This window comes from Ceratotherium simum, chromosome 22 (genome assembly GCF_057802395.1).
Source record: "Ceratotherium simum simum isolate JZ-2026a chromosome 22, ASM5780239v1, whole genome shotgun sequence".
Taxonomy (NCBI): domain Eukaryota; kingdom Metazoa; phylum Chordata; class Mammalia; order Perissodactyla; family Rhinocerotidae; genus Ceratotherium; species Ceratotherium simum.
In genome coordinates, this window is record NC_141921.1 from 49,266,300 (window position 1) to 49,283,551 (window position 17,252).

Here is a 17,252-nt window from a genome sequence, read left to right on the forward strand (position 1 = left end):
ACTTCTCATCATTCTCCCATGGGTGCCCACTCTGGGGCTCTGCCACCCCGGGCATCCCTGACCTGCTGGCCCTCAGGACCCTCACGGTGCACTCAGATGCAGATGAGAGAAGGGTGTGTGCGTGTGTGCTCAGGGTGCCTGCATCCCGCCACGATGAAGCAGGGCCCACGGCCCCCACCCTGTCCCAGGCTGGTCTGGGAAACCTGCCCCTGTAGGACTGGTCAGGCCAAGGATTCCATGTTTTTACTGTCACCAGATAGTCACACGCATCTTCCCTGCAAATCTCTGGCACTTCATTTGCATAGCAAGGAATGGCCACGGTGGGGCCAGGGTGGAGTCGGGCAGACGTGGACATGGAGCTGATTGTTGTTGTGGGGCCTCGCTCAGTGTGTATGTGCCTGTGTGCATGTGTGTGCACATGTGTGCGTGTGTCCGTGTGCCTCTGCATGTTTGCAGGTGCACGTGTGCAAGTATGCACATGTGCACACATGGGCACATGTCTATGTGTCTCTTGTGTGCAGGTACACCTGTGTGTGTGCACACACATATGTGCACGTGTCTCTGTGCATGCGCAGTCATGTGTATGTGGGCGTTGCACCCATGCACACACACATGAGTGTGTATCTTTGTGAGTGTGCATGCGAGCATGTGTGTACGTGTGTGTGCATTTGCCTGTGTGTGGGAGGATGTGTGCGTGTCCCCCACAGCATGCAACGCACATCCACACACCTCCAGAGGATCCCCAAGATGCAGGAGGCTGACTCAGGTGAGAGGATCAGTCTCCGACAGGGGTAAGGGCCAGAGCCACAGCCCGGGACCGAGTCACTGAAGATCCACAGCGACGGGTCTCTCAGCTCCTTCCGCTAACTGCTCAGAAGGCTCACAGCAATTTACATCACATGGATTGGTTTCAACAATATTTGAGTGACGTTTTCCCCTAAATCTGGGCTTTGTTGTGGTTTTGTCACAGAAATTTAAAATTTTTATTTGTATTCCAAAAGCTTGACTCCCAATTTTTGTTCACCAGTTTTCAGAAAGGCAAGCTGGTTTTCTAGCGTCCTGCAAAGTCCTCGACCATTTGGAGCGACGTTTGCTGTCAGCGTCACTGAGAACTTGGGACGCAAAGGCACTTGACGAGTTTCCAGTGGTCCTGGCCAAGGTCCCGCCTCTCGCCGGGACTCCTCGGTGGCCCGACCTCACTTTCCCGCCTGTTCCACACTCAGGCACAGGCGTCTCTGGAGCGCTGGGAGAGCTGTGTGCAAGCAGGAGGGACTGGGCCAGTGCAGGTAGACCCGGCCGAGGTCTAAATGCCCACAGCAAAACGTGACCCCCAAGTGCTGAGCGGAGCTGACACTCCCCAGTGCGAGGTGCTTGTCTGGCAGGCTGGGCGGCGTGCGGTGAGCCGGCTTTGAGCAAAGGGTCCCGCAGCTGACGAGCCCAGGGTGTGCCAGCCCCTGCCCCGCTCATGCCTCAGGGCTCTCCCGGGGTCGTACGTGGCACCCAGCACTGTGGGAAGTGCTGGACAGGAGGGGTATTTTGAGCAGAGTGCGTATGACACTAAATGTCACAAACATTTTCCATCGTGGTCTGTATTAGCCGGGGTCCTCCAGAGAAACAGAAGCAATAGAAGGCGTGTGTGTGTGCGCGTGCGTGTGTGTGTGTGTGTGTGTGTGTGTGTGGAGAGAGAGAGAGACCCAGGGAACTGATGCAGCTTGAGCCCAAGGGCTGTCTGCCGGCAGACTCCTTCCTCCTCCTCGGGGGAGGTCCATCTTTGTTCTATTCAGGCCTTCAACTGGTGGGATGAAGCCCACCACAGGACGGAGGGTAATTTTCTTTACTCAAAGTCTACGGATTTAAATGTTAATGTCATCTAAAAAACATCACAGCAATGTCTAGACCAGTGTTGGACCCAGTCTCTGGGTGCTGTGGCCTAGTCAAGCTGACACATAACTGGCCATCACACCCCGCCCCAGAGTTGCCAAAACGATGAGAAGAAAGTCCTGCCCTGCACCTCACAGTGGGGGTTTGGAGTCTGGAGTTCTGGCCGCAGCTAAGGGCACTGGGGGCTCCATCACATGAGGGCAGATACTTACACACGAGGCGATTCACGTCAAAAGTGAAGTTTACGAGTTTCCACGAAGAGTGAAGTCAGCACGGACTTTTTGAAGAAAACAAGGCAGGGCTTGAAGGACGTGAGACAAGGACTCATTTCCACCTGGACCAGACCTGGGGGAGCCTGACCCCTGGCCTGGGGTCCTGGGCCGCGGAAGCAGGAAGAGCCTTCCGGGCTGGGTGTGAGGATTGGGGCGGCCCCAGCAGGGAGAGGCGGGGGACACTTGCTCCCCCTCGGAGGACAGGGTGGCTATCCCGGAAGAGTCCTGCACAGGTTTGTCATCTCCTGGGGACATCCAGCCCCCTCTCTTCTCTCAAGAAAACGCAACCCTGGAATGAGCGGAGGAAGAGCTTGAGTCACTCAGGGAGCTCCGGCCCCCGGCGCTGGGAGGAGGCTAGGAGGGGCTCACACACCAGACCCCAAGGAATGGCTCACACAGCCGGAAATGTTGGGTGAATTTATTACTGATGCGTGTTTCTATTAAGGGTGAAAAATCTTCGGTTCCCGCTGACAATGCCGTATCCCTAACTCTGCAGCCTCCACAGCACACGCCACCTTTCTGTTCCACACATCTGCCCAGGAAAAGCAGACACCCCCTTGCTGGACGGACAGGAAAGGAGGGGGCTGGGGATCCAGGCCTGGAGAGGTGAGACCACCGGCCAGAGGTGGACAGGGAGGAGGGGAAACCAGGACACCAAGCCCTGGACAGAAGAGGACACCTACTGTAGATGGACAGAGAGCCGGGCATGCAGACGTACGTCCCTGCTCCGGACTCACGAACACCCTCCAGGAGGATTCAAAGGGGTCCACAGAGCCTGCCGGCATTGCTGTGGCCCCAGGGACACCCAGGCTGCTGCCTGGAGCCAGGCAGGAAGAGTGGGCAAGTCCCTGGACTGAGAGCCTGTGGGCGGCCACCTCTGAGATGGTTGCTGGACCCAGGGACAGGACTCTCAATCAGGGACGCGCCCTGGACACAGAGGACTGCTGGCCTCCCAATGTCTTGCCCGGGGCTCCCCAGGTCCATGGTCACCACCGGTGGCCCGCCCATCCCTCCCAGCCCAGGAGCCACATCTCTTGCCACAGGGAGCTTCAGGGCTGGCTTGGGTGGCACGACCAAGGGGTGTGTGATGCGTTTCTGCCCCTTGCACGCAGCCGCTGGTCTGGGAGGGTCCTGTGCCCTGGGCATCCCTCTTTCCGTTAAGCAAGAGGGCAGAGGTTGCTTGGGCCACTTGCCCTCACTCTGCTTGCAGAGAGAGAGAACCACACACCGCTCTGAGCACCGAGGCAGCAAGGCTGTGAAGACTGTGGGGGAAATAATTAGCCATGGTCGTTCCATTCCCTGGTGGCCGCGCTTGGAGCTGAGACGCCTGGGCAGCCCAGCCTAGGTTGGGGATGCTGCCGGGACAGCTGGGGTGGGGTGCTGCCCTCTGTCTGCTGGGGGAGCTCCGATGGGCAGTTGCTGCTGCTCCCCCGGAGGGCTCCCTCTGACGCCCCTCCCTGCCGAGCTTTGAGCTTCGAGCTTCGGGCCTCAACCGGGGAGTCACTCCAGGGCAGGAACTTTACAGACTAGAGTCTCTGCAGCCCCGGGGCCGGTCCACACAGGACCCAGGGCAGGTGCTGCTCCCTGCTTCCCCCCAGGCCTTAGAAATGTGCCTCTCGTGGGCTCACAGGCTTTTCCGGTTAAGATCCCTCCCTCCCAGGTGCACGGGCCAGAGCCAGTGTCCCAGGCCTTTATAAAGGCCTTCCACTTTCTGATTGATGGTCCCGGGGACGGGTTTTATGTGAAGCTCCCCAAGAGATGAAAGGCCCGCCCCGCCCGGCGGGATGGAGCATCTCCGTCATCTTCATAAAGCTGCACTTCCTGCCCGGCCGCCTCCACGTGGGCAGAGAGTGGGGTGGTGCTCGTCCTGCCAGGACCACCTCGTCTGTCCGTTCTGCCCAGCTCCCGCCTGGGAGTGGGTGCACGAGGGGCAGCCGAGTTCCTCCTCTGCCTGCTGGTGGAGCAGGGTGCTGCTCCCCCGGGGTGGGGGGCCATTCTGTCACCTGGACTTGCGCTCTTGCCGCACGACATGGACTCACGATGCACACTGGCCAGAAGGGGGGTGCTCCTTCTACACGAAGGGGGGCCCCACACAGTGATGCCGTGCTCCTCCGGTCTGTCCCTCCTCCCCCAGCCTTCATGTCATCCTCGCTCAAAGCTGGGGTGGGGCCCCTCCGCGGCAGCCCTCCATTGGTCCATCTTTGGGCGTCCTCTGCACTCCGGGCCCTGACCAGGCTCTAGGACACCCTGGTGAAAGGGACGGCAGGGCCCTGTCTCCCTGAAGCACAGATGGCACCTGACACTCTGCATTGTGACTTTCCGAGCCCGGAGTCGGGGCTGCCCTGTCCTCTGTGGGAACCCCAGGACCCCTCTGCACAGCATAGAGTCGCTGCTCAATGAGCATGTGTCTCTAAGTTTCCTTAGGCGCAGAGAAAGGGAGGCAAAAATCTCTCCATCCAGGCTCCCACCCCGACACGCAGGGTTTGTGTGTGAAATGTCAGGTCCATTAGGGGGAAGGGAGAAGAGTCCGGAGGCCTCCCCCTGTCGCCCCCAGGGTGTTGGCGTGACCTTGGAGCCAGGCTGGCCTCGGTGGAGCAAGCGGGCCCTCTCGGCTCCCTGCCCTTCCCTGGGAGGCTGTAATCGTGTTGAGCTTCCACCCCGCCTCCTTGTGCCTGCCTTTAATTGGACCCTACGATTTCACACCCTGGAGCCGGGACGGGCTTGTTTTGGCTGGCCCGGCTCACGACCCATCCTTGCCGACCCTGGGTTGCATAACTGTGAGGTATCTGCTTACTCCGGCTGACGCCTCTCAGCAAGGCCTGAAACGGGGCCCACGGCGGGTGGACCAGCCTCCAATGCTCTCTCCTGGCCAGGCTTTGGGTGGGATCTCTGTGGTGGTTCCTGGCCCTGTGGGCAGGCTGGCAATGGTGGACAGAGCACCGGGCCTCCAGGAGACCAGGGAGGCCACCTCTGACCAGAGCTGGCCAGTGCGGGCGGCAGCGGGCCAAGGGGATGCCTCCACCCTCTCTGACTGCATCTCTCCCAGCGTCATCCCTGGCCCTGCCAGCACTGTGGCCTCGGCTCGAGAGACGATGGTGGGGAGGGAGCAGATCCTGGAAATGCTCTGCCTGGCGTCCTTGTTGCCAGCCAGACCCCCTGGAGGGCAGCGCCTGGAGCCCTGGCTTTGGCCCCCTGGGCCCTGGAAGAGGCCCAGCTGCCAGGTGTGAAGATGTCCTGGGGCCCTGGGTCCTTGAAGACAAGCCGCCCTCTCCCTTTAGTGGCTGCCGCCAAAAGGTGGGGCAAGGAGACAGATCTGCGTGATGGGATAGGCTTATTATGTCTTCGTGCGGCTGGAGCCCAGCCCTGCTCCCTGCAAGAGTGATGCCCAGGTCTCACATTTCCGAGCTCCAAGCCAGGCTGGCCGTGACAATAAGCGCATTGTTCCCAGTGTCGGGCATTGTCACCTGGTGACAGAGCCCCAAACACACAGGATGAGTACGCAGGGCAGCCAGGGCAAGCAGGCACTGGGCATCCACCAGGGGACGAGAGCTGAGGCTGGGCTGAAGGCGGAAGAGGAGGGAAACTGCCACCTGTCGCTGACAGTGCTGTGCGCATGGCCTGGTGACAACTCTGCTCACAGCGGGGACAGGGTGGACATAGTGGGAGGGTGCATGGGCACCCTTGTGGGGCGCAGAGGTTTTCATTTTTAGCAAAGCCGTGAGGCTGGAGCTGGGGAGGAACCCAGGAATCTGGAACCTGCTTTTGGTCACCCCGCAAGACGAGAGCTGGCGCTGTGCCAGGTCCTGCATTGAGGGAACAAGGAGTGACAGCCTTCCAGGGGCCGGGTCCCTGCTGCAGAGTTAACTTGCTCCCCATCCCCGTCCAGGAGCCCAGGCAGGGGCAAGGGCACTGCACCGGGAGCCCATTGCCGGCTCAGTAGCACTGAATCCCAACCAGCCAGCGCGAACACCTGTGGTTCCCTCTCTGCCCGCTCACTCCCCCATCAGCACTCCAGGCACAACGGAGAGTGAGCAGAACTTAGCAGCATTCAGTGCCCCCAGCCCTGCCTCCCTCTGTCCTGCTTCAGGCCTGAGTGGGCAGGAGGTTGTGTGCAGGGAGCCCGTCTCTCAGTCCTCGCCGGGCCTGCCCTGAGCCCTGGCTGTTGTGCCCCCTCACGCTCTTTGCAGCCTCAGACACGTCTGCTCATCCCAGCACAGGTGCCCATCTGCCCAGTGCCCCAGACCAGCCGCCCAGGGAACCTGGCCTGCAGCAGCCCACCTCTGCTCAGAGCAGGGCCTCTCTGTGCCGGCACCTTTCATGCAAATGAGGGAACCCGGTGATGTGGGGCTGAGCTGGGCCTCGGCCAGACTGTCTGGTTCCCGGCCTGTCTTGAACCCCTGGCTCTCCTGCCCTCGGGACAGTGGGCTCTGATGTAGTTCCTCGAAGCACCAGGCTTTCTGCAGCCCACGCGGCGTCCCCCACAGCCTCAGCCCCCAGGAGGCATGTCAACTCCCGGCTCGGCACCTCTGCTGCACACACCCCCACACACATTGCTGTCTCTTTGTGCCCAGGGTGCTGGGGCCACACGCACAGGCCTGCACTGCCAGGATTGGTGCCACCTGGACACAGGCTGGTGTGCCCAGAAGCCGGGGACTTGGGGACCACACTGATCCTTCTCCACAGGGCCTTCGGGCAGCTGCAGCGTTGGATGCGTTCCTTTTGAGGGGCGAGACGGTCAGTCTCCTCTGCCCACGGGTGCCTGATCTGCCCCCCCAGGCCCTCGTCTTCCAAGGGCGCCTGGCCCCTCAGAGAACGGCCCACTTCCCGTGCCTTCAGAGGGGATGTAAGCCCCCCCGAGTCAGAACGGAGCGGGTGGGGCCAGGATGGGGCTGCCCTAGGGAGGAATCTGGCATTAGGGTTGGTCCCTGGGAACCCCCACCCGCAGTGGCATTGGCTCCGTAGCACCCCTGGCTCTCTCATTGTCTTTATTGGACTCCTGGAGCGCAAGTCTAAGCTCTTATGCGCCGTAAATCCCCCCTCATGTGGAAGTCAGCGAGGCGTATGATGTTTCAACTCTTCACAGTCGTACCTCCTTTGTTTACACGTTTCCCGTGCTGGCCCCGGGACCTAGCGTCTCTGGGTCAGATTTTCCAACAGCCCCGGGAGCCCAGGCCTGGGGACAGAGGAGCCCCTGTCCCCACATTCCGGGAAGGGCAGTGGTGTCTGGAGCAAGAGGTGGGGGGGGATGCAGGATGGATTCAGGGCCTGGACACGGCCCCCTGCCCCCTGACTCCAGGGAAGCAGAGGCAAGGGAGAGTCTGAGAGCCACGTCCCCTGCTATGGGCTGTCCTGCCGGGGGTCCCCGGCTCTGTCTGGGGAAAGGACAGTGTGGCAGCTCAGTCTGTGCTGCCCTGACCTGCTCGCCTCCATCCCAAGTGGAGCTGGTCCTCCCTCACAATCAGCCCCTCTGCCGGAAAGCCCCGGGGGAGTGTGCCACATGGAACTTCAAACCTCGGGGCAGAGTCTCCGGTGGCTGGGGCTGAGGGCGGGAGGGGGTGCTGAGCCGGGGGCTTCTGGACACCTGCAGCCCTCTGGTGCCCACAGCATAACTGGACAGCCTCTCGTTCACATGGGTGTGCAGGGGCTGCACACGGTGGAAACCGCTCATGGCTCTGGTGCCTTCCCCATTTCATGGCGGCGGTGGGGGTTCCAAGTGCAGAGCCTGAGCAGGTGGCAGAACTTGGAATTCCCGCCCTGCCCTTCCTTGGGGCCTCGACTCTGTCAACTGTGGAGTGAGTGGGTCCTTCGCCGCACGCATCGGGCTGTCGTTCAATCTGGGTGCACGCCTGTTTGCTCTCTGCCCCCTCCCAGCAGCTGTGTTGACCCTTGAGGCATGGAACAGGGTCGTCTGCTCCTGCGGGACCCACAGCATGTGGAAGGCTGCCCGGAACTTGGTAGGCCTCCCACCAGCATCTGTGAGATGAACGAATGAGTGAGTGAGTGAGTGCGCACTGTCGTCCCAGCCACGCCAGGCTGCGGGGACCAAGCTTCCTGGATCTGGGAAGCACTTTGAGGATGAAGCTCTGCGCGGCAGAGGGTGAATTCCTGGAGGCAGAGTGACCAGGTGGGGTGTTCTCCTCTTGTCCCGTCTGTCTGCGTCCCCTGTGTGTCTGTGTCCCCTGTGTGTCTGTGTCCCCTGTGTGTCTGTGTCCCCTGTGTGTCTGCCTGTGTCATCACGTGCTGTCTGTCCCCCTGTGTATCTGCATGTGGCCAGTCTCCCCTCCGTCTCACTGAACAGGAATCTACAGCCTGGTCCCCAATGGGATAGGGGGAGACGTGCTCTCCCACTCTCCTGAATCTGGGGTTAGTGTGTTGGGGTCTCAGGAGGCCATGGGGGTGGCAGAGCAGGGTTGGTGTCAGGCCTGGAGCAACATGGAAACCATGGGCTGTCTTGGGCCTCCTTGTCTCCCAGCGGCCGGCTGCCTTGCCTCTGCGGGCGGGAGCTCCTGTCCTGTCCCCATTAGAATGAGGGGCTCCCCTGGGAGCCAGCGCCAGAACCTCTTTTGAGTCTCCCACTATCCCCGTGTTGAGGCCGGTGAAGGAAGGCAGCTGCAACCCCCAGAAGAAGGGATGACAATCACCCAGTTACAGATGGGAGCTCCTACCCACCCGCTGCAGCCAGGCAGGAGGCGGGAGGCAGTGTGACCCTGGAGTTAAATTCTGGCCTCCCAGGTGAGCAGAACTGGGTCCCAGTGGGAGGACAGTGTGCCGTGCAGTGACCACGTCCGTTTATTGAGGGTCAGCTTTGTGCCTGGACACGGACAGGGAGAGGGCTGGCGCCCAGGTCACACCTCTAGGGGGCGATATAGCCTCCATAGGTGAGTCTGTGAGTGACCAATACTCCCGTGTGCTCACCCCCGCGGGCCGGGTGGGGGATGTCCAGGGCTGGCCTTGGAGACCCAACAATGGAAACCGTGGACTCCAGGAGCAGGTGGTAGGAGCACGAAGGTTCCTTCCTGGTGGGTGCTCTGCCCTCCCCACCTGAGGTCCAAGGCCAGGGCCCCCTGTGGCAGGTGCTGCGGCCGGGGGCTGGCAGCTGTGTCCCCGGGCAGAAACTTGAGCTTGACCACAGGGAGCCGGCTGGTGACCAGTCCTGCCTGGGAGAAGCATTTTTCAGGTGCAGGGCTGCTCCAATCTCCCTGTAGATGGGACAGGTGACCCACCGCCCATAAGGTAGACCACAGTTGAGCAGAGAGGAGCCTCACTGCAGAGTAGGGGTGGTCCCCTGGGCACCTCCTGTCACGTCCAGTCTCTTCTGCCGATGCGGTCACATTCCTCAGCAGGCCCAGTGGACATCTTGGCTGCACTTGGCCCCTCTGTTAAGACTGGCTGTGGATTCAGGGCCTCTGCCCCAGTGTTGTGGCCCCTGGAAAGGACATAGCCACACCTGTTATCCTCAACCCCTCCTGCCTCCTCCACTGGGGACTGGTGGGAGCCTCTCCTTAATGTCCTGCCAACCTCGACCTCGGTCTAGCTCAAAAAGGGGGGGGTCTCTGCTCCACAGGATCCAGGCGGGCACCTGTGATGTCTTGTCTCTTGCTTGAGCCGTGCCCTGGGGCAGGCAATTGTCCTTATGGATATGCGCAGTGGCTGTCATGGTCTCCACACTGTCTGCAATGAGGCTCAGGGTTTGGCTGCAGGTGTAAAGGGCCCAGAAGCACCAGGTCCTCAGAGAAGCTCTGTCATAATGGCCCCCTTCTCTCTGGGATTCGTGGTGTCTCCGTCAGAGGCCCCGGCCACAGGAGCCCTGGTGGTCGAGGTGCCTCCACGTCTCCTCCATGATGTCCCAGGAGGTGGCCACACCATGCAATGGCCCATGGGGTGTTTGAGTGTGGGGACAGCCCTTTGGCCTTCGCTTGCCCCCAGTGTAGCACATTTTGTGTCTGGCTCCAACCGAGTCGAGTATCATGGCGGGGCACTGCAGAGTGTGGGGCAGCCCTGAGTGCTGTCCACCCTCAGAACTCAGAGGAGCCTGGACTCCACGGTCACACAGGCAGACCTTCTGGACATAAGTGGTCACTCTGGCAGGGCCAAGAGAGAGGCTTTCGGTGGGGGAACAGGGGAGCTGACAGTGCCTGGGCTCTGCCAGAGACAATGGGCAGGTCAGTCTCACTCAGAATCGGGGTCACACTCGGGCACATCTGGCCTCTGCCCTCCACCTCCTCCTCTCCTGCCCACGAGTTCGGGACCACAAGCAGAGCTGGCCTGCCTGTAGCATTTTCATCACGTCTTGCATCCAAATGTTGCTTCACAAGAAGATCTTGTTTGGGACCAAAGGGATGGGAAGGGGTGAGAAGGGGTTTGAAGAGGCCTCTGTCAAGATGTGGAGAGTGGGAACCCATATCTTAGAAACAGGGAAACGGGCTCAGATTCACCCCTGGCCTCCTGGCAGTCAGGGTCTGAGTAGCTTACAGCCAGAGGAAGGTTTCTCTCCCTCCTCCAGGACTCAGACCACCTCATCCCCAAGTCCTGACCTTTCACATGAGACAACTCCAGGACAAAGCAAGGGTCAAGCTGCAGATGGGAAGGCTGAGCCCACAGCTACTCCCACTCCACCTCCCTCACTAGCAGCAGCCTAGCCTGCCTGACACTCCCCTCAAGGAAGCCAGAATTAGAAAACAAAATGGTTACAAAACTCCTGCTATGGCCTCTGTCAGGGACTTGGAGAGGTACTTTCCCTCTCCACATTGCAGCACCCCAAGGATGTAGTGCTGAAGATGACCTGGAGCTTAGGAAACCACCGTTATTACCACCATCTTTGCCATCATCACCATCACCACCATCATCATCATTACCACCATCACCATCGTCACCATAACCATCAACTTCAGTGTCACCACCATCACCAATATCACCATCACCATCATCATCATCACCACCATCACCATCGTCACCATCACCATCACATCATCACCATCACCATCACCATCATCACCAGCAACATCAACTTCATTGTCACCACCATCACCAATATCACCATCATCATCAATATCATGGTCATCACCATCAACACCATCATCTTCATCATCTTCATCACCATCATCATCATCAACATCATCATCACCATCACCAACATCATCCATACCATCACCCCCATCACCACCACCATAGCAATAGCAGTGGAAGCAACAGCCACCATAAAAGAAGCATAGTATCTTGAATAGAAAAAAAGGAGCTTTGTTTCAGTTATTTTATTTGGGGTGAGGTTTGGTAATGAGGACAATCTTGGGCAGAGAAGGGTGAAGAAGAGGTAAACAAAGGGAAAGAGCCCTGGACTGAGAATCTGGCTGAGCTCTGCTCTCAGCTCCCTGAGTGGCTTTGGAAAGTCACAGCTCCTGAGCCTTGATATTCTCACCTGTAAAACAGTGACCCTGACAGGGAGGGTGTTGAGAGTGAGGGCCAGTGGCCCTCTCTGAGTTCCTTTGTGACCTTCAGCTACGATGGAAAGAGATAAAAACATTACTCGGGAGCCCCATTCCTCCCAACTAAAAGCACAGTTGCAACACAACAAGAAAAAATAGGAAGTGTCTGGAAGGTGGGAAGAAGGTGACTGCCAGGGGCCATGGGACTTGTGGAGTTCCCTGAGCTTCCTTATTGTTTCCCATCTATTCCCAACAGGGTGCTGTAGAAGCCTCCATCCCCAAATCCCCAACAGGCATCGACTGAGAAAGCTCCAAGAAAGCCCATTCCCACTGGGAGAAGTATGGCCTAACCACAGAATCCCTTTTTGGAAGTATCCTCCCTACTCCAGCCAAAGGCCGATGGAAAAACCTCACACCACCTCTGTAGCTCCAGTGGGCAGAGTGGCGAGTGGATCTAACACCCCACTCTACCCCAGCCCCCCTCCTCTCCATCCCACTCCCCACCTCCAGAGGCTCCCATTCCCCTGCTGGCTGGTGTTGGAAGCACTGAGCAGGGAGCAGCTGCATCCCCATTCAGCAGAAGCAGGCGCCTCTCCAATTCCCCTTCTGGGTGGTGTTGGTGGGGTCCAGGGGTGAGAGGAGCCCCTACCCACACAGCAGCAATGAGACTGAACAAGGTGGTGTGAGCCGGGTCTAGTCAGCACTGCTTCACCCCCACGCCTGGTGTCTGCGGATTCCACTGGGGACCTGGACCTCCAGCCCCACTCAGCATTAATGAGATGGAAGGAGGTGGTGGAGGTGGGCTAGTTGACGTTCTGCCTCCCCCCTCCCTGTTGTCAGTGGGCCCAGTGGGGAGCTGAGCACTCCCCCCCACTCAGAGGCAGTGAGGCAGTGTTAGTAGGTGCCCACTTTCTCCAACAAGGTCCAGTGGGGCACAGGGGGGAGCTGAACCTCCTCCCCACTCATCTGCAATGAGGCCATGTGAGTCAGTGCCCTCATTTCTGGGGTAGTGTCAGCGGGGCCCATCAGAAAACTAACACACCCACCCACACAGTCCTCATGCTACACCTCAACAGGGGGACACCCTACTACAAAGAGAAGATTAAATAGTATCCAGAGTCTCAGCATATTCAAAATGTCCAGGGTACAATAGAAAATCACTCATCAAACCAAGAACCAGGAAAGTCATAAACTGAATGAGAAAAGTCAATCAACAGACGTGATTGTCAGAGCAGATTGAGAGGAATCAAATGTTGGAATTATCTGGGCAAGGGTTTTAAAGGAGCCATCATAAAAATGTTTCAGCAGGTAATTATGAATTCCCTTGAAACAAGTGCAAAAATGGAAAACCTCAGCAAAGAATTACAAGTTATAAAAGAGAAACAAATGGAAATTATCGAGCTAAAAAATGCAACTGAAATAAAAAATGTGCTAGAGGGGTTCAATAGTAGAGTGAGATGACAGAGGGTAGAATCCAAGAATTTCAGGGCAGGTGAATAGAATTTACTCAATCTGAACAACAGAGAAAATAGACTGAAAAATGATGAACAAAGTATCAGGGGCCTGTGGGACAATAATAAGATTGAGAGCTTCTGTATCCTCAGAGACCCAGAAGGAGAGAAAAGAGAGTGGGACCAAAGATGTATTAGAAGAAATAATAGCACAAAACTTCCCAAGTTTGGCAAAAGACATAAACCTAAAAATTCAAGAGGTTGGAAATCTCAAATAGGACAAACCCAAAGAAATCCATGCCAAGACACATCTTAATTAAACTTCTGAAAACTAAAGACAATGAAAGACTCTTGAAAGCAGCCAGAGAGAATCGACACATTACCTATAGGGGAACACCAGTTGACAACAGAGGATTTCTGATCTGAAACCATGGGGGCTGTGGAGGAGGAACTGGCACAACTTTCTTCAAGCCCAGAAAGAAAATGATTGAATATGAATTCTATATCCAGTCAAAATATCCTTCAGAGATGAAGGGGAAATAAAGACATTCTCAGATGACAGAAAACTAAGAGAATTTGTTGCTAGTAAACCTCCCCTTAAAGAACAGCTAAAGGAAGTTCTCTAAAGAGAAAGGAAATAACAGCAGGTGGAGGCTCGGAACTTCAGAGGGGAAAAGGAGCACCAGATTGGGTAAAAATAGGGGCAACCATATTAGACTATTCTCATGAGTTTCTTAAATCATTTGATGGTTGAAGGAAAAATCGTAACACCCACTGAGGTTGTGCTCAACACACGTGGAGGAAACGCTTGACAATTCTATTTTAAAAGTTGGGAGAGTAAAGGGGCCTAAATAGAAATAAGATTTATACACTTCACTCCAAGTGGTAAAATGTCAATACTGGTGAATTGTGACATTTACCTGGAGCAATCGCTAAGAAATCAATAGAAAGCAAGAGGCTCAAAAATCCTATTGATGGATCAGGATGGAATCCTAAAAAATGTTTAAGTAACCTACAGGAAGGTAAGAAAAGAGAAACAGGAATGAGGAAAGAGAGGAAACAAACAGAAAATAATTAAATGGCCGTCTTAAGACAGAACATATTATCTTAAATGTAAATAGTCTAAATACACCAGTTAAAAGGCAGAGATTGGTACTGTGGGTTAAAAACAATGACCCATTCCATCCAAAAACTGCAGAATACACATTCTTTTTGAATGCACATGGAACATTCTCCAGGATAGATCACACATTAGGCCACAAAACAAGCCTCAATAAATTTAAGAGGATTGAAATAATACGAAGCATCTTTTCTGACCACATCGGTATGAAACTAGAAATCAACTACAAGAAGAAAACAGGAAAAGCCACAAATATGTGGAGATTAAACAAAATGCTACTGAACTACTATTGGGCCGATGAAGAAATCAAAGGAGAAATCAAAAAAAATACCTGGATACAAATGAAAATGAAATTAAGACATGCCAAAATTTATGGGGTACAGCAAAAGGGGTACTAAGAGGGAAGTTTATAGCAATACAGGCCTACCTCAACAAACAAGAAAAAACTCAAATAAACAATCTAACAATGCACCTAAAGGAATTAGAAAAAGAAGAACAAACAAAGCCCCAAATCAGTAGCAGGAGGGAAATAATAAAAATCAGAAAGGAAATAAATGAAATAGAGAGTAAAAAACAAAAACAAAAAAAAACAATAATGACCCAACTATCTACTGTCTTCAAATGCACTATATGCTCACTTCAAGTATGATACGGGTAGGTTGAAAGTAAAAGGATGGGAAAAGATGGGCCCTGCAGACATTGAACACACACACACGTTTAGATAGACAGGTTTTTTTCATTCAAGCTAGATTTTTGTTGTCCTTTCTTTAGATTTTCCCTCTCCCACCCCACTTCCCTCCCCTGCACTATCTCTCATTCCCTCCTTTCCCCCACAGCCCTGCAACACACACATTCTCTTATGTGTGAACGTGCAAGTGCGCACAGATACACATGGGAAAATGTCATTTTCTTTACCAAGAAAAGGGGAATCCTTTTATAAAGACTTCTCTGTATTTTCCATTTCTCTCCCAATAATATTTTGGGAGAATTCTACCAAGTCAATGTGGAGAAATTCCCTTTATGCATAATTCATTCAACCATTACCTCAGTGATGGCCATGAACTTTGTCCCCAGTACTTTACCCCCAAACAATGCTATAAGCATCTTTGAGAGTGAAAATAAACAGCAACATCACATTAATCAAGTAGAGGCATTGATTCTTGACATCCCTGGAGCAGGACCCTTAGGGAGCCCTAAACAGACGGTGATTCCTGCTCCTACCCGTGCCCATCCGCCCAGGACCAGGCTCCATCCTGCTCAGCTGCCCGGCCCCAGAAAAGCCGAGCGAGAGCCCTATTGTGCTAAGGACCCACCCAGCTGAGGGTTTGTTGATCCTCTAAACAGGGCAGTGTTCCTGGTTGTTCCTGATGCCCGCCCCCGGCTGACTCTGTCTCAGACTTAACACGCGTGTTTAAAATGCAGATTCCAGGGCTCTGCCAAATCAAGCTCCAAGCATGAGGGCTGGGCCCTGCTTTTGGTACAAACTCTGCAGAGGGACATGGCCCATGGCCTCAACTCATAACCCAGGGCTCTCTCAGAAGAAAGAGAGGAGGGGGGACAAAACCACTTGAAAGAGACTCACCACCAGGGTCAGAAATTATTCTGGAGCCACCATGAATGAACCGAGCCAACACAGCCAAAGACGGCACCGTTTTGTCTTTTATTGACATCCTGCCAATGCTGAGGGGCGAGCTCACTCCCCGTGGGGGCCGCCCCATGTGCAGCGCCCCTCAGAAGCATCTTCTCTGAACCACGGATGCCCCAAACTCCTTGAAATCTGCAGAGGTGACCCACATCTGCTTGAAGCTGCTCAGGGAGGTGACGATGGAGGCGCCAATCCACGTGGAGAACCACCTGTCGGGAGGAGCCGTGATCTTGATGGGAGTCCCTTTGGCAGCCAGCTGCTCCAGCTCCCTCAGAAGCCGGTCATCAAGCCCGTGGAAGAGAGTGGTGCCCCCGGACAGCACGATCTCCCCAAAGAGTGTCTTCTGGATGTCAGCGTCACACTTGGTGATGCTGCAGGAGACCATCTTGGACAGGCCTGGGTTCTGGATGCCCAGCTGGTCGGGTGCAAACAGGGCCTCAGGCGCCTGGTACAGCTGGTCCCCGATGCAGATAATGCTGCCGTCCGGCAGCTTGTACTCCCTCAGGACCTCCTCAGGCCTCCGGGAGAGCTCCTTCTCCGGCTCCAGGGCCACGTAGCACAGCTTCTCCTTGATGTCGTCCACCAGGGCCTTGTCCAGCACACACGGGAAGGTCCGCCCGCTGGCCAGCAGTAGCCGGGTGAGGTGCTCCGTGATATCCCTCCCCGCCACGTAGAGCTTGGTGACCGCGTGGGGCAGGGAGTACCCCTCGAAGATGGGGACAATGCAAGTGACCCCATCTCCGCTGTCCACCACCAGGCCCGTGACACAGGCCGAGGCGTAGAGGGCCAGCACGGCCTGGTCCGAAAGGTAGAAGGCAGGCACGTTGAAGGTCTCAAACATCACCTCGGCCATCTTCTCCCGGGTCTCCCGTGGGTTCAGGGAGGGCTCGGTCATGAGCACCGGCCGGTCGCTGGCCTTTACTCCCAATTCCCACTCGTAGAGGTGCTTCCAGAGTCTCTCCATGTCTTCCCAGCCTGTGACCAGGCCCCGCTCGATGGGGTAGCACAACTGCAAGACCTCACCCTTGTGCAGGGCTTCTTCCCCCACAAAGTACTTCTTCTGATTGGCTCCCGCTGAAGGCATCTTGAATTTCGGGTGCCCCACGACGGAGCTGATGACGTGGCGGGGTCCAATCTCTCCAGACAGGCCTGCTTTGCAGAGCCCGGACCCATTGTCGAAAATCACAGCTGGAGAATCCAACACGTGTGGATTGAACATGTCTGCAGCATCCTCTTCTGCGCTTCACCAAAACAAAGACGGAACCCTCTTGGGCCACTTTGTGACACAAGAGACTCCTCTGGAAGTTTAAGGGCGCAGGATTCCACGGTTCTCGGGGTGTCTCCCAGGCAGGGCTAGCAGACGGCCAGTCCTCGAGAGCCCTCCATCCTCACCCGCAGATCTGCTCTTCTCTCAGGTGGCCCGGGCCACAGAGGCCTTTTCAGGGATGACCGTCCCGTGTG

At 56.1% G+C, this 17,252-nt stretch overlaps 1 protein-coding gene across 1 annotated transcript; it reads right to left on the reverse strand.

The window, feature by feature from the left end:
- Positions 1-15,876: 15,876 nt before the first annotated feature.
- Positions 15,877-17,010, reverse strand: ACTRT2 (actin related protein T2). Its single transcript, XM_004425507.3, has one exon. The coding sequence runs from the start codon at positions 17,008-17,010 to the stop codon at positions 15,877-15,879; it is 1,134 nt and encodes a 377-aa protein (XP_004425564.1).
- Between the last annotated feature and the right edge of the window lie 242 nt (positions 17,011-17,252).